The sequence below is a fragment of the Pseudophryne corroboree genome, chromosome 5 (assembly GCF_028390025.1).
Source record: "Pseudophryne corroboree isolate aPseCor3 chromosome 5, aPseCor3.hap2, whole genome shotgun sequence".
In the NCBI taxonomy this organism is placed as follows: domain Eukaryota; kingdom Metazoa; phylum Chordata; class Amphibia; order Anura; family Myobatrachidae; genus Pseudophryne; species Pseudophryne corroboree.
The window spans coordinates 245,414,938-245,435,138 of NC_086448.1; the positions used below are offsets into that span (position 1 = coordinate 245,414,938).

Below are 20,201 nucleotides of genomic sequence, written 5' to 3' on the forward strand. Positions count from 1 at the left end.
TGAATAGAATAGAATTTTTTTTTACCCCAAACGAACGGAGAGCGAAGAAAACATTTAGGTGCTGTAAGGGCGAAAATTCTCTCCTGCCCTCTCGTTATGTCACTTCCAGGTCCTGAGCACGAAGGTAACATAGACACAACCATAGTGATACCCAATAACAACAACTTATCACCTTTCTGAGTACGTAGCACTACTTAAGAAATATGTATAAGGGATTGAGTTTATATTTCAAAACTGTTTATTTTCAGCTTTGCATTGTAATTTATTTACATGAATGACTTTAACATGAAATGAATAGTAAATGTAAAGTTGTATAAAAATCAAGTAGCCGTCATTGAAACGGAATAATATAAACATTACAAATTCACTGCTTTAGTGAAATAATGTTTTTGTGAAAGTTATGAAAAGACCAGTTGCATAGTGTGGCAATAACTGTAGGGTGACATGACATGTTACTCTACCCAATATTTAGTATATCATAATAGAACAATTTAGGATTGTGGTTTGCATACCAGAGATTTGGATGGGGGGGTTTTGAAGATTGATCTCTGCTGGTATATAATGTAAATCCTATCCTGGTTAGAGCCACAACACACCAACACATTGAAACTGCACCAAATAAAATGTGAACAGAAGTGTGGTATTTGTTTTTCTACTTGCATATAATAATACATGTATAATATTTGTATTTGACTCTATCCAAAATCCCTCTGCCATAAAATATATGTCTATAAAAACCCTATATTTATTAGAGATGAGCGGGTTCGGTTTTACTCGGATTTACTCAAAACGGCATCTTATTGGCTCATGGATGTCATGTGTTTTGGATAGCCAATAAGAAGAATCCGGATAAAACCGAACTGGCATTAATTCTGGTGCTAAATCAGAACCCGCTCATCTCTAGTATTTATCCAATAAAACATCTTGTGCAACAGTTCTTCAATGGTAACCCGAACAAATATTAAGCGTAAGTGCTATGTTTCAGGTTAAGTGCTTGGAACTTGTTTTAAGTTGATCTGTTAGTTATGACGATTCTGTTACATATAGCTATAAGCGAGCTGGGCTATTTGTCTTGCTGTCCTCCACACAGATGTATATCTTGGTTGTGCTGGTTGGAGAATCCCATAGCACCCACACCCAGCTAACATCCAAGTGGATTCAGCCATGAACCTTCAGCTGTAATTCATATGACCCCCAAGATATCAAAGTAAATACATTTAGAATGATAGCACTTACTGATAAACACTTACTCTATTACCTGGATTTTGACTGTGCAAATATAGTACATTAGAAGGTTTGGTTTGAATATTTTTTGGGGGTATTTCTCCATTTCCGGGACAACATTCACATTTTATAACTAGTTTTGAAAAATATACATTCAATAGCTTCGTTCCAGAAAATCTAAAAGTCCATCTGACATAAAAAGGCACCTTGTAACATTCACAAATACGTTGTTACATTTTGTATACCATGAGCGAAATATATATATATATATATATATATATATATATATATATATACACACAAACATATGCAGAAATATATATTGTGACTGCTACTGGTAGCCATTTCATGCAAAGTAACTCGTGTTAGCAATTACTCTCTTTACATTTAACAATAGTCATTTTAAAATTAATTGCAGCTTATTGGAACCACAAACACCTGACCTAGGGCCTGACACAGAGGACAGAGGGGCACGTGGTTGCATGCGAAGTTGGGATTTCTCTTGCAGTGTTCTTGGGAATATATGCTAATGGCTCAGCCACCACCTTGTACATGGAGAAGTCCACTGCCAGCATCTCACATTCCCCGCTCACATACATAAGCGGGAAGATCAGGAACATTGGACACACATAAGTTGTACCTATGCTGTCTCAGACTGAGCGGCTCTCCTAAGACACCAGGGCTTTTCCAGCTGCAAACAAATTTGTAGTGGCTGACTAGGGAACACCCATAAAATGTTCCCAACATGGCTGGGGTTTTCTAGCCATCCCTGTTTCCTCCCTGAAATGATAATACTTTGAGAATAAATCCTCTGTGCGTGCGCTATCGCTATTCAATTCCTGAGCATGCGCCATGCAGCTTTGGCGCATGCACAGTGGCAAAAAAAATTGCCCTACTGTGTCCGATGTTGACATTGTGTCCGCCTCTGACTCACGCCACTGGTTTCCAACACTATAGCAAAGATTTGCTTTCCAGAAACACCATGATAATCAGCTGTATGTACCTTTTACACCCTGTGGTGTGTTACGACACCAGAAAAAACAACCTCTAATATGGTGTTATCCAATGTAGACAGAACAAAAAAAAATTCAAAGAGCTCTGACCCTTCTGAAAAAAGTGCTGGAAATCATCTCTTGTCTACCGAGAACCAATCTGCTACCTGACGCCACAATGGGAAACTAAGTCCATCCAGAGCTCATAATAGAGTTTTATAAAAGTGTTTTTAATCATATCACTATGGGTGGACTGTAACGCACTCTTTTATGCATTGAGATAACGGCCCAAGGTCCTGAGTTCAGCTATTTGCTGTATGAATGGTGTTTTTCCAAGATTGGACTACTCTCTAGAGAAAGGGAGAAATGTGTTTAACTATTTACATATATATATCTGTAGATGTTAGGTAAACATTAATCCTCTATATTTTATATGCACCTACATACAAATAGTTTGATGGCTGTTAGGACACCTAGAAATACTGGTAGAGAACCCACAATGGGGTATATTCAAGGCAATGGCTTTTACACACAAGTATGGGCCAAGGTGATCACAGGTCCATTCATCTGAACAGAAATCTGTAACATTCACAAATATATTTCAGAAGCTTTTCAGGAATTAACATTTTAAGATAAAGTTTTGATTGCGGAGAACACGTAATTCCTATTTATAAGACATTGTTGCCAATTCAAGGACATTGTAAGGAACAAATAACATCAGAATGTAATTTCCCACATTATTTTGGTACTGAGTCGCTCTATATGGTCAAATAACATATATACTCCCAACATGACACATTCACTGAATACGACTTAATGTGATTTGTGGCATTTTAAATAGTGACCTTAATAAACATTAATGTATAAGGTCAAACAATAGTATAGCAGATCTTGCTGATCGTTTCCAAATGCCCAAAAGAGTGGGCAAGTCTTCCAGAGATGGCCGCCACCTGCCCGCAGACAGTGGTGTCAAGGGAGGGGGGGGGAGAGGGTATAAAGTACCTGGGCCCAGGTCTGATGGAAGGGCCCAGTGAGGGTCCAGTAAGGGCCCAGGCCACCTCCCCCTTACCTAGCAGTAGCAGATGCAGCTCTTTTCCTCAGCCCATCACATGCCGCTGTGTACTGGGCTGCAGTGTGGCCATGGAGGTGCTTAAAATACTATTTTTTCTAAGGGTACATGACCACACCTCCTGTGATTAGGCCACGCCCCTTGAAAAGTACCTGGGCCCATCCTGGCTCTCGACTGCCCTGCCCGCAGACACCCACTTACAAGCAAAAGGAGGAGGTCCGAGCGACAAATGATGTGATTGCTCTGAATCACGTATTCATGGTCCCACACCCACTTCACAATGTCAGTAATTGCAGCATTGTGTGGTGGTGGTGGTGGTGGGTGGAGGGGGGGGGGGAGTGTCACGATGAAACAATCACAGCATTACGTCTACTTTACCATGATACACCCCCCACTGATCCGACCTGGTTGCCCTCTCCCGAAAGGGGGCTGCCGGAAAGCCAGCAAGTATGATCTAAGGTTCTGATATATTATGGAAAACAATCTAAAATTGTATATTTGTGAATATTTTAGATAAATAAATGCATAATAATGCAATTTTACAGAAATTACTTTTAAAAATGACTTTCTCAAATAGTGGTTGAAGGTAAATTATCCTGGGTTATTATATATCATTATAATTTGATTTTAAAGGCAAACATATGAATAACAACAAATCCACTGGTTGTAAATATGCCAACAAGGGCAGCTATCAGACATTTTCCGCACAACACCTCTGTATACCCTTGTGGAAGCCATTGCTCTGTATATACCCAGCTCTCCCTACAAATATGCTTGTCTCATTCTGCCAGCAATCAGTGTCAAATATATCTGTCTATTTTGCAATAACTCCTATTTGACGTAAAAACTTGGTTAATTTATCTCACACAATTAGAACACTGGTCTTTTGCAAAGCTGACATACAGAACCCCCCCCCCGCCCCAATAATGCATATTTGTAATATTGTCATGTTATATACAGTAGGTGAAAAATAAATAACTGCATTGTCTAACGCTGTTTTTTTTCTGTTCCACTATAAAACTCCACTGAAGTGAATATATGTCAAGTTTCTTTCATGTTGTGAATTCTGTTCGTTAGAAAGCTGTCTTAGTCCAGATGGCAGAAATCATTGTTACACCATTTCAGAATTTTGTATGTATATTGGGATACATGAGTAGTGTATAAAGGCACAAGGCTCTGCTTCCCTAGAGCTGGCAATTACCAGATATGGGGATGTTAAGTTATTATAAAATAAGTTTTTCTTTAAGATTTATATAAACAATCTACTTTTACCTGAAAGTTCAGACTATTGAGCAAAATTTGCATTAGTGTTTTTAAAAATGTAAATTTAATATATACTATGTCATTTGTTTTGGTTTTGCTGCCAGTAAATTGGGAGCTAGTATGTATACATTTATTTTTAGATATGCCATATCTGCAATAAAAAAATATATGTCTGGCAAAATATAATCTGGCATGAACCCTGAATTGTTAATGTGGATACACTTGCTGAAGTTTGTTTAGAACACACGTATCATTGAAGGATATGTGGCACTGAGGCAGTTTGGATCATGATGAAGTAATTATTTGTGGTGTGTGTCATGGCGTCTCTGCTAGGCACTGCTAAAGTGTGATTAATGGAGGAGGTAGTACAGTAGGAAATATGGACATATCTGAGTTCAGGAGTTCAATTGCCTTCAAGCTGTGGCCTTTTTGTAGAGTACAACAGTGTGATGTTACCAGATCTCACAGCGCCTTGTTATCATCATGTGACTTGTTGCACATGACCTATCATTAGTCATGCAGAAGTAGCGGGATTATGAAAACTGTGTACAAATAATAGGATCCCAAGAGATTCACTTCCAAATACCTGAGAAGGGAATGTGCAGAATCAAGGAACTAGTTCTGTACAGTCGTCCTATTATCACCAGCTATATAACACAAGAGTGAGCAATGTAATGTTATACTGTAACATCCAGGTCAGCGTAGCTAATTGCTTTCGGTACAAAAAAAGTAAGAGGATAGTGGAAAGGGAGCTAGAGTAAAAAAATACATTCTTTTCAGCATTATCGTTTTCCTAAGTATAAAGGTATAATTGTTTAGGGCTTTACCAGACTAAAATCTCTTAATATAAACCAATTGAAAAACATGCTACCCTATATTTTCCCCAACCTTGGGAGCAGCTTTTGCCAAATAAGGGGCTTTATCATTTGTTTTAATAAAAAATAAATTAAAAAAATATCATCTAGTGATAAAACCAAATATTTGCCTTGTTCTAAGAGGAAACAGTGTATTTGCAGCAGTGAGTGATTGTACTGCCCCACATTGCACAAGTGAGTGATCACCACGGGAGATGGTCAGTAGGGATTTTAGCCGCAGGCACAATATCTGAGAATACTTTTTCTGTGTAGGATCCGTAGTGCTGGTGAATGCAAGTTAATATACATTTCTTTTTTTTTTTTCTTTTTTTTTTCCGATAACCACTTTGGAGCTGTAAGCACTGCCAAACACTCTGACGAGTAATGTGTAGACAGTCACTTCAGCACAAAAGAGGTTAAACTTCCACGGATAAACTTCACATCAAAAGGACAGAATAACAAAAACACGATAGTCACGAGTACCCGCATCAGAGGAACATTTTCATCCATGTCTATTCAAAATGGACGAGAACAAAAAAAGTGACGGAGGCAATGGAATGGAAGGGTCGATCCAAGTAGTGCCGAGAACCCAGAAGCACAGTCTCTTCTAATCCTCAAACACTTCCAAGAACAGTGGGGGGAACAGTTCAGTGGGGCACTCCACTTTCATGTGCAGGAACCGGCTGGCATGGCAGGCTCCAATCATGCGGAGGTCGGTGACTTTCATCAGCAGTTTTGGCCAAAAGTGTGCAACGTTGTGTTTCCTGTAATTAATGTAGTGTTCAAAAGCCAAGAGGAAACCTTCTTGGCACTTTTCTATTCTTTCAACGCTGGAGAGACCAGGGCGATCTGGCAATTAAAGAAAACAGTTTTTGTAAATAATCATCGTAATGGACCCTGAAGAAGAAATATAGCTTTACGTTTTTGAAAAAAATTATTGTGGAGTGTGTTTTTTGTCTGGTACAGTATGATGTATTACGTATGAACAATTGTTGTCCATCTACATAGTAAAAGGAATGATCAAATCTGGCCCAATAGACTACAGTCACTCGGTTCATCTTCAAGGTACAGCTTCCAATCTCGTACACAAAACCTAAAATCTGACTCTGAAATTTACATTGAGATGTCATCTTGATAAGAATAATTGTGAATAATCATTGGAGGATCCATGATAAGTTTAGTTCATGATGACAGAATGTGACAAATGTATTAACCAAATGAATTCTAGTTTTTACTACTCAAGTTAGCGGTATTTCAAAACAACAATCTCAACTTAGCACCAAATGTCTATAAAGTGACTATGACAAAATTCCCCATGGGGAACATTAGCTGATATGATAGACTGACAAGCCTCTTTGTAATCTCTTATTAACTGTCTATTCTGTGATTTCTCAAAATCCTGGATTTATGGAAGCAACTCCTAAAATTAAAGAATTGTAGTATGGGATGTTTTCCTTGTAATGTTATTCCAAAAGTACATTTTTAACAACAATCTTAAGTCCTTGCTCATGAAATCTCTTTTCAGGCCTGCAAATGTAATGACCAAGATAGCCTCACCTGCAAATAAAAGATCTGAGCATGTACACCTCCTAAATAAATCTGTTGATGAAATATGTAGGTTGGCCTAAAGTACCATCATGGAGGGGTGTACTAAGCCTTGGAGACTGATAAAGTGGCAAGAGATAAAGTACCAGTCAATCAGCTCCTAACTGCCATGTTACAGACTGTGTTTGAAAAATGACAGTGATGAGCTGATTGGTTGGTAGTTTCTATCTCTCCACTCCAAGTCTTAGTACATCTGCCCCCATATCTTATCTAGTTCTGGCACATGACATTCAGTTTCCAGGTTTGGATGCATGCAGAGTGTACTAGCGGCATTGGTGCCACTAAGCCCCAACACCAGATAAGAACTTTTTAACCATTTTGTATTAATAATAATAGATTTGAAAATACATTACTTTTTGTAGTCCTCTGTTTTGTGTTTTATCCTTAGCTATAGTTGATCCTCTGCTGGCAGGAGATTAAAAAGAAGTTGCAGCATCTATTGGATCATAATTTACGTGCTATTTCTAACCTTATTATCTTAATTGGTATTTAAGTAACTAAATGTACTCTTAAATATAAACTTAGTCACAATTACCTATAAATTATAGCAAGACATTGGGAAACCCAATTTCTACTAGACTATACCTGATGACATAAGCAGCACAGCCTGCAACAAGGCGACTTCGGTGTCATCAAGATTAAATGAAGACAAAGATACGCCCAAATCAAAGATGGCATCAGATACCACTCCTAGTCCTCCATTTTTCAGTTGTCCCCTTGTCACTGCCATCTCCCCATTCAGTGTTAAGGTCTCACTTTCTGGGTCATAGCGTACTGCAGCTCGAAGTGACATGATCTCCATGCAGCAGCCTTTAAGAAGGATGATCTGGTCTTCACATGGCAGCTAGAAATAATACACACTTTAGTATTTTGTCAATAATAGTTACACATGGTTTAAGACGTCTATTAATGATTGTGATAATGTTTGTGATAATGTTATGACTTAAATGTATTTACTTTTGACGGTACTGATTTGGTATATACTATATATCTATATATAGAACTTTTGTCCCATCTGTTTAATACAATGACTGGGAAGTTTGGAGGGTGATCTAGCACTTCTAAACCATAAGGCGAGCCCCTTGCACACTGACCAGACTTAATGACACTCTGTGACAGCAAATATATCTTTGTACAATCAGTGATGGAGTGGGGTGCAGTATCTCAGCGGGTTCTCTCACCAGGCTCTATGGCACCTAGCCTATATTAACTTCCCCAACTTAAAGCCTTGTCACTACAATTGCTCAGTGCTCTGTTCTATGTACCTCTACGCCATTCATCAAGTGTTGCCTAACCTACTAATGAAGTATTCTCTATGATGATGCTTCTTCAGTGTTATCTCCCGCACTTATCAAGTGTTTCTTATTTTGTTGACACTGTTTAAGTGTTGCTAACCACATGTGGTACCTCCATCCATACACTTACCTCACAAAACATAGGTAACTTTTTGGCAAAATCCACCACTCTTGTAATTGCAGGGGTGATTATTTTTGTAAACTGACTGAAGGCTTCTAAATCCACTTTTCCACCCTCTGGTGCATTAACTATAGGAGCCTGCCCAATATCTTCTGGCTGGTGTAAAGCAGAATACAAATTAGACATGCTTTATATATACTATTTGTATAGGTTCAAAAGTATTACACGTAGAAAATAAAATTAAAGAAATCTTCATAATAACAATTTATTATTTTATTTTTTATTTCTTTACGGTTTTTATTTTTTTACGTTTTCATAAGTATTGAGTTTTAAAGGGCATAGTTGTAACACATACCGTATGTCCTCCTCTGTATGTAATGACCTGCAGCATGTAGTATGAACCAAAATATCCAAACTTGTTTAATAAATATATGTTTTTATTATTGAGAATATGGAAAATGGAAGAAAGACACGTGTTGCCAGGCCACAAGATTTTGTAGCAGGGCCCAGTGATTACAAGTAACACCAATGGCAGAGCTCTAGTTTAAAGGATTACTATACCTCAAATTGAAATTTTCAGATAAAAAACATGAAGGAAATATATCTTTGATAACCTAATTTTCCCCTGCAGCTCTGTTAAATAGTAAAGTAGTACCTTCCCACTACATTACAGAAGCAGAACCCCCCAAAATAACCCACCCAAATCTGCACGTTACATCTGCCCCACCTGCAGTGCAACATGGTTTTGACCAATTGCTAACTTTTTTGGTTGGCCAACAACTCTGAATAACCATCTTCATTAGAGCATGACTCTAAACACTTTTTATATTATAAGATTACATTTTAGTTTTTTACTATAAAATTCTTATTTATATATAATTTTGATATTTTGGACAGCATAAGTTCATACGCAGTTCTTTCCAACACCATATAATTTCTAGATGTTTCTTTAGCCTTTACTTACCCTTAACAAATTATCAGCTAATTTTCAGAATTATCCCTAAATGCTCGTCAGTCAGCTCTTTGTCCTTGTAGAGGTAAAGGTCTGAGATAAGGTTGTGTATTAAATGTCCACACATAGTAGCAGACCTGGGGTGGAATGTAATGCCTTGTTAATGATTGCCCCTTTAGAAAAAGTCTGAGTTCGGCACCTGTGCGGGAAGCCATCCGAACTCTGACTTTTTTTTAAAGGGGCAATCATTTACAAAGCATGGTTTTGCCCCTTTAAAAAACATCCAAGTTAAGCCGGCATCCCGCAAGCCCACCAAACTCGGGCATCATTACATCCCGCCTCTGGAGTTAAGGGTTTCAGAGGATATACTATAGAAATTGGATAATAATATACAATGTACCCTATCACTGCCACATAGGATCAGGAAACAAGAGGTAGAATTTTTTGACCTAATATATTTTTATTTTTCTATGAAAACTTGCTTACCAGAAATTTTCTTTTCTGTTTCCAGTGACTTCCCTGTGCATTGGTGGTCACATGAGCTTCAGTGACGACCTGAATTAGCTCCCATTCCTCTGGCGTTGGTTCAGGTCTCTGTACCAGTGATTTCTGCAACTCGTCCTTGCGTCTCTTTTGTCTATTTTCTTCTATGAGTTTTCTTTTTGCCAAACGCTTGCTGTCATCCAAAACCACTTTAAAAAATAAAAAGCAGATTATACTGTACAGTGTCATGCGTGCCATTTCTCCATATCATTGATGTATATTGTATTGATCATCTACCTAAATATAGTTTGTCCCTGGGCATAAATATATACAGACTATAAATGACCGCAAATGATCATTTTTGTTCAGTCAAGTTGGAAAATCTGGTTGGCTGCTGATCAGAATCTGTGTGGTGTAATCTGCCGGCCAGTGCACCCGAACATGTGGTCCACCTATCTATCCCAACCACCAAATGAACAAATTTGACCAAACTTGCCAAAATGCGGCCATCCTGTGAGCGGCCAAATCTGCCGCAGATCTGGCAATCCTGATTTCGACCAGTTTGCATGGTCTCTTGCCAGCTTTTGATAGCCTATAGTAATACAACGTTACAGTGTGATTATAAAAAATAATTTTAAATCAGGATAAAAAAAAATTATCACAAGCTTCTATAATAAGATTTGAAGCCAACTAATGCCTCTAAAGACATAAAAGTAGTAGTTTAATGATTAAATAGTTATCTCACTATACAGGACTGTAAGTCTACATAAGACAAAGCAACAGCCAACCGGTATCATTAACAACACTATGTAATATTTCATACTAATATAGTTTATTTATATAAAAACTACTTCTACTCTATACAGTATTATCCAAAACTACAAGTTACAGTTCAGGGAAACGGTACACTCAGCAGTAATAAGAGAATGTTGGAGTTGCATTCCCAAAACACACGCACGCACACTAGGGAGAGAACAAAGCATAAAATGTTAGCTCAGCACATTTTTACTGTGTAATTGAGTTTATTACTCAAGTAATAGTACCATGAGTTCCTCAGGCTGATCTGTGCATACTGGAATCCTATACTACTACTTAACAAAAAGTCGGGATCTAAAGTGGGGCTCTATGGGAATTCTGATTTTCATGAAGTTCTTGCTTTATTTACGACAACATCTATTGACATTTACATTCAAATGTTTAATAATACACTCAATATACATAGACTAATACTTACTTTTAGCAAGGTTGCGTTAGGTTGGCTACACACGGGTTAGTCACAAAGTCAGATGCTATATAGTTTGACTTACGGTGATCACTAGAACTTGCAGTCTTGTAGTGTCAATGGACAACACTACACGGACCTCATTGCATTCACTTGTAGTGAGAATAGGTAGCAGGGGCCTGGGGTAATTGGTATCAAAATAATTGACCTCCCCTACATGGTTTTTAATGCCATTGGATAACTGGTTTTAAGGGCACTTCACGTGGATGGTGTTATGTGTTTTATGTGGATAAGTTGTCAAAATATGACCGATGCATAATACTGAGAACATTCTAGTGACCCATGGGCAATATATCGAGAGCATTCTAGTAGCCCCTGTATAATACAGAAAGATAGTATTGTTTATATTCAATGTGTGGACAATGCAGAGTGTTGAATGGAAAGGTGCTAACAAATTCAAGTGCTCTTTAAAGTTTATTATTAAAAAAAAAAAATTGCTATATGTTTCAGAGTGATCTACCATTACAGCCAATGAGATACATTATACAAATTAATTCAAGAAATGGTAATTCACTAATGTTATTGCTAAAATATAATACAATAATGCATGCATCACAGCTCCTTATTACAATGTGCAACATTTTAATAGCAACTGACTGTTTAGGAGATTAATCAGACAGTAATTAATAAGGATACAGTAATTAATCAGACAATAGTTACGGGCAAAGACTAATCAGAGTAGTAATAAAGGTATAGTGATTAAAAAGAAAGTAATTAATCATTCTGTAGTGATTAATGAAACACTAATGTGCTAGCTAATCCATTGCATGCTTACCTACTCAAACCACCAGAAGACTCCTGCATTTTTGAGGAGTCCCCTGGTCTGCTGAAAGAATAGCTTGCCCTCCTGCATCCCCCTCACTCCCTATTTAAGTGGGCAGGACTGGAAGCATTATACAGTACCAGGAAACGGGGTCTATTGAGGAGAGCACGGGGTGAATATGATGCGATTCTATGAGAATTGCATAATATTGGCCTTGCCCCTCCTTAATAGATCTGCAATTTGCGGCATTATGCTGCAAGAAGGCTAAGGTCAATTAGTGTGAAACACATGGCCCGTCACCCATCAGCTGTTCCCTGCATCTCCACTTCAGGTTTGTTCTGAATGGCATGATAAAAATAATTGACTAAATATAGTTTATTGCATCCTGGGAAGAAGAAAACAGAGCTAGACCTCCCACAGACAGGGGGCTCCAAAGCATACTTCCTGGGAATCCAGATTCAGAACAGAACATAGGACTCACACGCATGAGTGGTTCTGAAGTGGTAGTATTACCCTAAAGTGGAATCATATGCTTATTGCGACAACTACTATACTGCATGTGGTTTGTAGTTTAAAAGTTGTTAATAAACTGTAAATGTCAGGAAAGAAGAAACTAACGGTTGGCAGAGATGTTTGTAGCTGCAGTTTTACTCTTTAATGAAACATGTCATAATGAAAATACCAAATTAATTACAATAGGTATTATTCAGAGACAGGATATAAATGCTGATAATGTTTAGCAATCTTATGAAGTGCCTAAGCCTGTTGTTGCTGAACTATAATAATTACTAGAAGCAAAGATTAGCATTTTTGCAATTAGACTTTCCTTTGCCTTATTAAGCTATCCTCTATGCTTTGTTTATATACTGCATAAAAGTAACACTACTGTATGTCCTAATAGTAATCTAAAGTTTGTAGGTTTTGTTTTTATAACACATTGTAATTAAAACATGGAAGACTAAGTTAAAGCACTTTACAGTTACAATTACTTAGAATCACTGCGGTAAACGGACTTGACTGTCATCAAACACCTGAGAGACTCTCACTGCTTTTAGAGACCGTGTTGCCTGGCCATTGTCGGATTCTGAGTATGCAGCGTCTGTGTCTTTTACCGGTCTTGCATCTGAGACCTTACGCTAATGGCACTACTAGTGCAAAGCCCTTTCCTGCTGCAGCTTCTCCACCTGAATATGTCCTCCTATGTGAGCATATGAGCATCTCTGCATGCAACTGCCTTCAGCAAAATGTCCGCGACAGACTACTCCCATCCGATGCAACATTTCTGTGTGTCTTTTTAGCTACTACCCTCACCCTTACAGTCACTATCTAGGAAGGCCGCTTACATTTGTGCTACAGTGCGATATGTACTGTGACTCTGTAGGTAAATATTCAGGGTGCATGCACTTTGCAACTCAGACTCCTGCACAGGACATTGCTCCACCATGTCCGATATTAATGCAGCGTCCAACAGGCCCTGTGTGTGAATGCAACACAGAAAAGGGCTCAAGTGCTAAAGGATTTAAAAATGTACAAACGACCTGTGAGATCACTGTGCGCTTCTTTGTCCAGCCTGTATGAGTTGCTCCCTTTATCACTGAGCTCATATAGTGAGTGATCAATAAAGAGCATGGAGCTCACACTTGCCTAGCTCCATGTTATCCTATGTGAGGAGCGCAGGCCAGAGCTGGATTAAAGGGGGGAGGGGGGGGGGGAGAGGGCAAGGGCCACTGTACTCCGGGCCCAACACACACATGTGCAGATCCCCGGGAGCCCTAAGCCGCAGCATGATTGAGACACTGCTGGCATTTGGGGGTGGAGCAAGAGCAGCAATGGGGTGTGTCAGGTCCATTTATGAGCGTGATAAAGATAGCGCTTGCGTCCTTGGATGCAGATATACTGGCTTCAGCAGCATGAATTAGCTGGCCTTCCTGAGTGCCGTGAGTGTAGTTCCCACAGATGATCCGATGCTGTCTCCTCGGATGCATGGAAACATAGAATTTGACGGCAGATAAGGACCACTTGGCCCATCTAGTCTGCTGCAGTGGATCAGAGAAGCCTGCAGAAAGGCATCTTTTTACACAAGACGCCTCCTGCGCCATTAGCATATTATCGCACAGCTGCTGCGTACCAAGACACAGTGGCTGTGTGATATACGTCCAACTCTGAATCAGGCCCACAGTACAATGACTGTTGAAAATGGGGCTTTCAGTTTAGTGCTGTATAAAACTAGATTGCAATGAATACTAACACAAGACCAAAATAATTTGCATGTAAATATTTTGTTTGACATACAGTAATGCAAATTTGTTTCTTTGCTTGCATGTTTATTGGAGTGGATTTTGTGCAAGTATGTGTTGCAAAGTAAAAAAGAAACATCTCTTATGACCTACTTACAATCTGTTGCCATGCCAACAGCGATACACTTTTTGAAACGGCATTCTTGGCACTGGTTCCTTGTTACTTTGTCTATCACACATTTTCCTTCATATTTACATGAATAGCTGGGGTGAAGGTTCTTCTGAATAGTTCTTCTGAAAAAACCCTAAAGGTGACAAACATGATGGTTATAAAACTTTCCAAATGTAAACACTAAAACAAAACATTGAACTATATTGATAATTGAATTGTTTTTTTTCAACTGCGCATTATATTTACAGGTACTGTATACTATATAACAAGCGTCCATAGGGGATTTTCACATCAATGGCTATTTACTAATCTTTGGAAAAATATATAAATCTGCACTTAAACCATAGCAAACAATCTGACATTTTGGGCTAGAGTTACTGTATAACTTGCTTATTGTCCAAGACACGATGATCGGCGTCTTTCACCTATGGATTTAACGCGGCAACAGAACTAAATGCTAAAACCATCATCATAGCCACAGATCATCAACAATTTTAACAAACTGCAGCTTAAGCATTCCAGCCCAGTGTTTCCCAATTCCATTCCTCATAGAGCTACAACAGAGAATGTGTTACAGATCTCCTCAGGATCACAAGTGATCATCTGTGGCTATTTTCAAGTATGTCATCCAGTAATGTGCGCAGCTAGGAGATGTGTAAAACATGCACTGTTAGGGGTCCCTGAGGACTGGAGTTGGAAAATAAGACGTGGCAAGCAAGGGCATTTTCTACGGCATGTGAAAAACAGATAAAGGGGCCTATTTATTAACATTATTTTAGTACAGGTTGAGTATCCCTTATCCAAAATGCTCGGGACCAGAGGTATTTTGGATATCGGATTTTTCCGTATTTTGGAATAATTGCATACCATAATGAGATATCATGGTGATGGGACCTAAATCTAAGCACAGTATGCATTTATGTTTTATATGCACTATATACACACAGCCTGAAGGTCATTTTAGCCAATATTTTTTATAACTTTGTGCATTAAACAAAGTGTGTGTACATTCACACAATTCATTTATGTTTCATATACACCTTATATACACAGTCTGAAGGTCATTTAATACTATATTTTTAATAACTGTGTGTATTAAACAAAGTTTGTGTACATTGAGCCATCAGAAAACAAAAGTTTCACTATCTCACTCTCGCTCAAAAAAGTCCGTATTTCGGAATATTCCGTATTTCGGATATTTGGATATGGGATACTCAACCTGTATCACCTGAATGTATTAAAAGGCATTTGGAGCAGTTTTCATGAAAAACTGCTCCAAACCCTTAAATTGTCTTTTTTTTTTAGTAAGCCACATTGCATTCCCCATACTTATAATGGGAAATGCGATGTGGCCGAATTTACTAAAAAAAAATAGAATTATAATTACCTACTGGTAAATCCTTTTCTCGTAGTCCATACGGGAAATTGGGAAATCTAGTACGATGGGGTATAGATGGGGTCCAAAGGAGCCAGTGCACTTTAAATTTCTTCAACTGGGTGTGCTGGCACCCCTCTATGCGCCCTCCCACAGGCAGTTATGGGTAAAAAAAAAAGTGCCCAAAGGAGAAAGGACATATATGAGAGAAGGAAATATGATAACAAAGAGTGGAGAGATTTACATACCAGCACACCACTAACATATAACAACCAGGAATGATGAAGAAATTTAAAGTGCTCTGGCTCCTTTGGACCCCATCTATACCCCATCATACTAGGTTCCCCATTATCCCTTATGGATGCTAGAGAAATGTAAACAAATACTGCAATGAGCCCTGTGATAATTGAGCTAACTGAGCTGGCGAATTCATGGGGCAGGACTGCGATATACACCCTTTGCCCAGCTTTCTCTGCCCCTTGGCTGTGTGGGAGCTGGGCTCCAGTGATCAGCTCTGTAATAAAAATCATACTTACCAGTCCCAGGATCCGAAGTCCTCTGCTCCGGTGAGCGCTGCCAGGCGTCGGGAGCTGCATATACTGCGCCCCAGTGCGGTAAAATGATGCTGCAAAGCGGCAGTGCACTTTACAGCACCGGGGTTCACAGCACAGAAGAAGGAACCAGCCCCCGACAAGCTCCTGGAGCAGCGAACACTGGCTCCTGGACGGGTAAGTATAAAATGGGGGGGGGGGGGGTTTGCTTTTTGCGGCATGGGGGTATTAGCGACAGGAGGGGAGTACCCGGCGGGGGTATTACGAAAAATACCCTGATGATGCTGCGGAGAGGCATCACAGGGACAGAGCTTGCCCGCTCTGTCCCTGCATGCGTAATTGATACATCCATGCGATTAACTCAATTATCGCAGTGCTAGTTTGGTCTAGTTTATCACCTGTCATCTGCATCATCAGATGCGGATAGTGATAAATAGACCTCAAAGGGAGACCTGTGTCCTAGGTCCCCTGTATAGAGATGATAATTGGTCGTGTTACTACAGAGGTGATTGGGGAAATGTGGTACTACAGGGATGATGGTGGTATGTGTTACTACAGAGCTGATAAGGGAAATGTGTTACTACAAAGGTGATAATTATATGTGTTACTAGAGAGGTGATAAAGAAAATGTGTTACTATATTAGTGATAGGAACAATGGGGGTAATTCCAAGTTGATCGCAGCAGGAAATTTTTTAGCAGTTGGGCAAAACCATGTGCACTGCAGGTGTGGCAGGTATAACATTTGCAGAGAGAGTTAGATTTGGGTGGGTTATTTTATTTCTGTGCAGGGTAAATACTGGCTGCTTTATTTTTACACTGCAAATTAGATTGCAGATTGAACACACCACACCCAAATCTAACTCTCTCTGCACATGTTACATCTGCCTCCCCTGCAGTGCACATGGTTTTGCCCAATTGCTAACAGAATTCCTGCTGCGATCAACTTGGAATTGCCCCCAATGTGTTACTACAGAGGTGATTGAGGAAACTCGTTACTACAAAGGTGATTGGGCAATGTGTTACTGCAGTGGCGATAAGAGGAATGTGTTACTACATAGATGATAATTGGATGTATTACTGCAGAGGTGATGAGAGAAATGTGTTACCACAGAGGAGGTTGGTTTTAGACTCTGTAATAAACTCAGTTTAGTAGATAATGATCAGGTTAGTTCTGTGAGCTCCAATAAATCTCCTGGTAACAAGTCACTTGTACAGAGTAGATATCATTGTACTAGTATTTGTTCTGACTTCTAATTGCTGCAGCTGGAGTTAGAATCCTGTTTCTTTGACTGGTACTGCTTGGAAATTTCAGCCCTTATAGGGAGTCTCCCTGAACACTGTTGTGGTTTGTAATCAGTCCTGTCTTGTCATGATGCATAGTTAGATTTATTGTCTGAGCTGCTCAGCAAAGTTCATGTGCTTGTATCAATTGGAAAGCCTATTACCAGATGATATTTCACTATAAAGAATCTAACTTGAACTCTGTGAAAGATCTGCTAAGTATTTGGCTACAGTGATATGATATGTAGATATTGAAAAGAACTGTGTGGCATTTCATTATAGTGCTTTTGTTCTTGAGAATTAAGAAGATATACTCAATAACTTTCTGCTGTGCGAATTACTTGTGCTAGTGGATATAACTGCACAGTATTTCTCTACAAAAGGCATTTATTTATGCATGCAGAAAACCTGTTACAATTTATCAATTCATATCTCTACTGAATAAACTTGTTCTATTGGAGATAAATATTTATATATAAGACATTAATCTATATATGCAAAACATCTGTTACTTCTCATCAATTCTCTATTGTGGAAAAGACTTGTATTATTTATGAGAATTGGTCATCAACCAATTATTAGTACTCATTGCTAAACTGGCAAGATTGCCCCAACTATATTAGTACTCACTGCTAAACTGGCAAGATTGCCCGCACTATACTAGATCTGGCATGCTGTTTTCTGGATAGTTTTAGTAGCATCTGAGATGTCCTGTTCTCTTTAACTATATATGCATTTGATTTTGAGCTAACACTACTTAGAGTTGAATTCCTGGCGGGCGGAGAAAGATTGTAGCTTTTCGGGAAGGGGCTGTTATAGGCAAAGCATTTGGCAAGTGGGTTCTGTAAACTCAAGATCATGGTGGGTGCTCAAAACGATCGGTGAATGTGTTATTGCAGAGTTGATAAGAGGAATCTGTTACTGCAGTGGTGATGGAGGAAAATGTGTTTCTACAGAAGTGATGAGGTATATATGTTGCTACAGACATGATATTGTGAATGTGTTACTACAAAGGTGATCAGAGTAATGTGTTACTACAGAAGTGAGGGGGGGAAATGTGTTATTACAGAGGTAATAAGGGGAATGTGTTATTAAAGCAGTGATACAGGGAATGTGTTACTACAGAGGTGATAAGGGTAACGTGTTACAGAGGTGGTGGGGAGAATATGTTCTTACATAGGTGATAAGAGAAACGTGTTGCTCACAGAGGAAATGAGGAGAACTTTTTAATAGAGATTATAAGGGAAAGAAGTTAATACAGAGGTGATAAGCTGAATGTGTTACTACAGAGCTGGTAAGGGACATGTGTAACTTACTACTTTGGACCACATCTATCTATTGATCCTTACAGTCAGTCTATTACGGAGTGCAGTGAACAAAATCATTTACAATAGGTGATTCAAGATAGCCCATTTTCCGGTTCACATATTTTATTAATAACTGTCGGAATACATGGTTATTTTCTATAGTTTTTAGATTTAAATAAATAATATTTTTTTCCCCCAAGAAGTAGTTGACCTCTTTATACAATTGTGAATGACTGTGACAGAGTTTACATAATTATGAGAAAAGGGCACAGCTGGGACAAGCAGAACAAGTAAGGCTCACAGTGGGACATTGGTGAAGGTGTACCAGGTTGCTTAGTACAGGTGACATTATGCAGTATAGGGTAGTTTCTAATGAAGTCAGAGATGGGCTTGAAGAGAGCATGTAAACAGTAGAAAGTGGAGAGAGTCTGATTAAGGTAGTAGGGAATTCTATAGACGGTTAGGGGCTCCGGTGAAGTCTTTTAGTTAGGAATGAGCAGTGGTTATTAGACAGGCAGGTCAGACGCAGATGTGTTCCTCACAGTACTTACCTTGCATCCTTCACAGGTGATGCATCTATAATGATACCCTGTAGCTTTGTCTCCACATACCACACAAAGTTCATCTTTATCCAAGTAGCTGGGTATGTACCCTATAATAAACATGCTGTGCATTAGTCATCTGTGTTGGTGCACACAATAAAAGTTACCACATTTAGCCATTAAGGACTCATTTCAGAAGAAAGTATTTATTATAATAATTTCGCCTAAACTGTGAGTTACTCAGCGACATACTGTACAACTACGGTACCTCATGTGCATATTTTGTGTGGTATCCATTTAATGTTGAACAGAGAGTTATTTGAGATATTTAACAAGTCCTTTCTATAGTTTCTGCATAACGTTATGCCTACCCGTTACGTATTATATCCAAATGCAGGAGATTTCACAGAAAGCTCCTGCAAATGGCAAATTTGCGCAGCAGGCCGCAGTCCACATTATTCTCAGTGGGAACTACAGACTCACTTATAGATACCAAACTCCAAAAAGCATAGCTTTTCGGATTTGGGCGCCCTTAGTTAATGCCATCTTAGATGGTGTTCGCCACTTTATCTCTATGAAGGAATTCCCCTAGCCTCCAACCAGCTCCCGTAACTGACAAGCTACAGTATCCCTGTGAGATCATTTTAGCACACAGCAGGGATAGTTTAGTTACAAATGAATAATTCCTTCACAATACGGACTGATAATAATGACTGCAACGCCACAATTATTAATACACAGTCCTCTAAAAAAGTGAGCTGCTATAACTCCAGTTTTGCCAGAAAAATCAAGTTTGGTCTTATACCTAGATCACTATTTAAAATTACAGATA

At 38.9% G+C, this 20,201-nt stretch overlaps 1 protein-coding gene across 7 annotated transcripts in view; it reads right to left on the reverse strand.

The window, feature by feature from the left end:
* Positions 1–220: 220 nt before the first annotated feature.
* THRB (thyroid hormone receptor beta) overlaps positions 221–20,201 on the reverse strand; it is a 589,925-nt gene continuing 569,944 nt past the window's right edge. For all 7 annotated transcript variants that reach the window (XM_063922223.1, XM_063922218.1, XM_063922220.1 and 4 more), the window contains 6 exons: positions 19,379–19,479; positions 14,298–14,445; positions 9,862–10,067; positions 8,433–8,579; positions 7,593–7,851; positions 221–6,251 (listed from right to left, as the gene is read on the reverse strand). In XM_063922223.1, the coding sequence (XP_063778293.1) occupies positions 6,010–6,251; positions 7,593–7,851; positions 8,433–8,579; positions 9,862–10,067; positions 14,298–14,445; positions 19,379–19,479 (1,103 nt within the window). In that variant the 3' untranslated portion in view covers positions 221–6,009. The remainder of the gene's footprint in view (positions 6,252–7,592; positions 7,852–8,432; positions 8,580–9,861; positions 10,068–14,297; positions 14,446–19,378; positions 19,480–20,201) is intronic.